Source organism: Dendroctonus ponderosae, unplaced genomic scaffold (genome assembly GCF_020466585.1).
Source record: "Dendroctonus ponderosae isolate FM_Combo_2020 unplaced genomic scaffold, Dpon_F_20191213v2 Dpon_F_20191213_10, whole genome shotgun sequence".
Classification (NCBI taxonomy): Eukaryota; Metazoa; Arthropoda; class Insecta; order Coleoptera; family Curculionidae; genus Dendroctonus; species Dendroctonus ponderosae.
In genome coordinates this window covers 2,711,791-2,714,077 of record NW_026017111.1, presented here as the reverse complement: position 1 = coordinate 2,714,077, position 2,287 = coordinate 2,711,791, and the positions used below count along the sequence as shown (strand labels likewise).

The following is a 2,287-nucleotide window of genomic DNA, read 5'->3' as shown; positions in this document are numbered from 1 at the left end:
CGCCCTCTTTAAAAAATTCGTAACTACTAATCTGGAGCAGGTACCGACTTGAAACTTTCGCAAAATATAGCAGACAGTTGCATCTCCACATTGAGAAATTTGCATTGAAATCGCACTTGATTTTGATTTTTGTCCGCTATTTAAACACGCGCCTAAAAAATGTAGTTTTAGAGCAAAAGCGCGCTCTCACCAAATGCAAAATTCCAAACAATGCAAGGTGTCAAGGAACCTTTCGACACCGTAAAAGCCACTCAGAAAAGCCGATTTGAAACAGATGCTCGATTAGAAGATTCAGTTCACTTTGGATTTGAAGCGTAATTTATTTGAAGAAAGCCACTATGAATGATGTAAGTACGCGATCTGTTCATTGTTAATAACGGCTTTAATTCGGTAAATTTGGATGCTTAAGTAATGTTGAGGGTCTTAAGTTAAAGTCAGTAGTTTCGGGGCCTAAGTGGCTCAATTAAGACAAATTATCAGCAATTTCAATGAAGAAGTAAATGAGTCACCGGTTTGGCCCGACTTGACATCCGGCGATTTTAAGTGTTGCGACCGAGCTTGGATATTTTTTAAGTTTTTGAAGATCTAAGTGCAGTTTTCTTCGGACCGTTAAGAAGCCAGTAAACAGGATGATTATTACGCATTTGAGCCACTTAAATGAGTAACAACATCACAAAAGATACCATACAAAAATAGATGTCTCAAATTTAGAACGTGCGGTTGTTTAGACCAGTGAACCTGCTCGAAAATAGAGCAGATGTCTTCCATCCAAGCCGAAATCTGACACCGGACATGCAAGAAAGAGGTTTTTTGTCCCGAAAACAGTTCGGGAAACATTAGACTGAGTCGTTCGATGTTCAAGGGTTTCCGTTAATTGCGCGTTATTTTTCCGTTTTCCGATGAATCAAATTGTATTGACTTTTGCAGACCTTCGGACTAAATTTTGGCGTAAACTTGTCTGAAGCAGTTCATGGCGAAAGTTTTATGGATTAGAGATCATTCTTACCTGCTTTCTGCAAGCTGGCGCCCCATCCTCCATTTTCTGCCCATTTATCCTTTTAAAGGATTTTTCGCGAACAATTATGAAATACACTTCGAATTCTTAGTCGCTTTATAAAAAGTTTTGAAATCCCTTTCCAGAGTCGAATTTGGAACAAAAACCAAATAATTTTCTATCAACAAACGAACAGAATAAGCGAAAGTTTATAACAGATTATTTGGAAATCTCGTCACCTCCATTCCTCAATTTCTCCATTAGAAATCCTCCAAAACTGAATGTTTTTGCTTTACTTCCTACTCACAAAAGCTCTATTTTGTAGAGTTTCACTTAAAAATACTGACGGTCTGGAGGACTTTTACGCGAAAAATTTCAAGATAAATTTATAGCTCTATAAAAACTTTTTGCAGTCCGGGTCTCATAAAGCTTTAACAAATGAGTTATAACTCGTTAACTCAGAGAGCGGCAAAAACTCAATAGCGCCACTCAACACAGTGTGACCCAGGCCTAAAACTGAGATTTTCATTCTGGAACGTGGCGCGCATCGGTTCTCTCACTCGCACCCATGGACGCCTAGCGACATGCCCGAAAGCCCGCGCGTGGCTGCGTTCCAACTTGATACATTCGCGGCTTAAAATTTATCAAATTAGGGCGACACAAAAAAAGGAAACAACCGTCTAGCTTTAAGGGAAAGTCCAAAATCAGTTTAAAGTAGGTGGATATTTGAAGGGTTTTTGGGTTTTTCGGCCCTGATCGATAGGAATTTGATCCAGACTCTTAGAGGTGCGACCCCTTCGGGCGACACGTATCTGAGGACGGACAAGGCCTGAAAACGCGAAACTCTCCCGTAAAGAGAATGTAACATAAACAAGCAAATTTCAGTTGCCTCGAGTACAAATGGAGGAAAATACGTGCCCCGAGCCATTTTACTGGACTTGGAGCCGGGCACAATGGACTCAATTCGCTCAGGCCGATGCGGAAAACTCTTCAGACCCGACAATTTCGTCTTTGGCCAATCAGGCGCCGGCAACAATTGGGCCAAAGGCCACTACACAGAGGGCGCTGAGCTTGTGGACGCTGTCTTAGACGTGGTGCGAAAAGAAGCTGAGAATTGCGACTGTTTGCAAGGTACCTCCAGGTCTAAACCCAATGTTGGGTTTTAGATAACTTCCATATTGTTGAGGCGGATTCATTATTTTACAAACTTCTTTTTGAGTATTTCGCCTCAAAAATTTTTGTCTTTAAAAAAGACAGAATTTCCTCACGTCTTTTATTACAGATTGATAAATA

The 2,287-nt window shown here is 40.7% G+C and overlaps 1 protein-coding gene across 1 annotated transcript in view; it reads left to right on the top strand.

Annotated features, from left to right (window-relative positions):
* LOC109544156 (tubulin beta chain) overlaps window positions 1-2,287 on the top strand; it is an 11,989-nt gene that overhangs the window by 6,148 nt on the left and 3,554 nt on the right. The window contains exon 3 of the mRNA XM_019914202.2: window positions 1,880-2,125. Coding sequence (XP_019769761.2) covers window positions 1,880-2,125 — 246 coding nt within the window. The remainder of the gene's footprint in view (window positions 1-1,879; window positions 2,126-2,287) is intronic.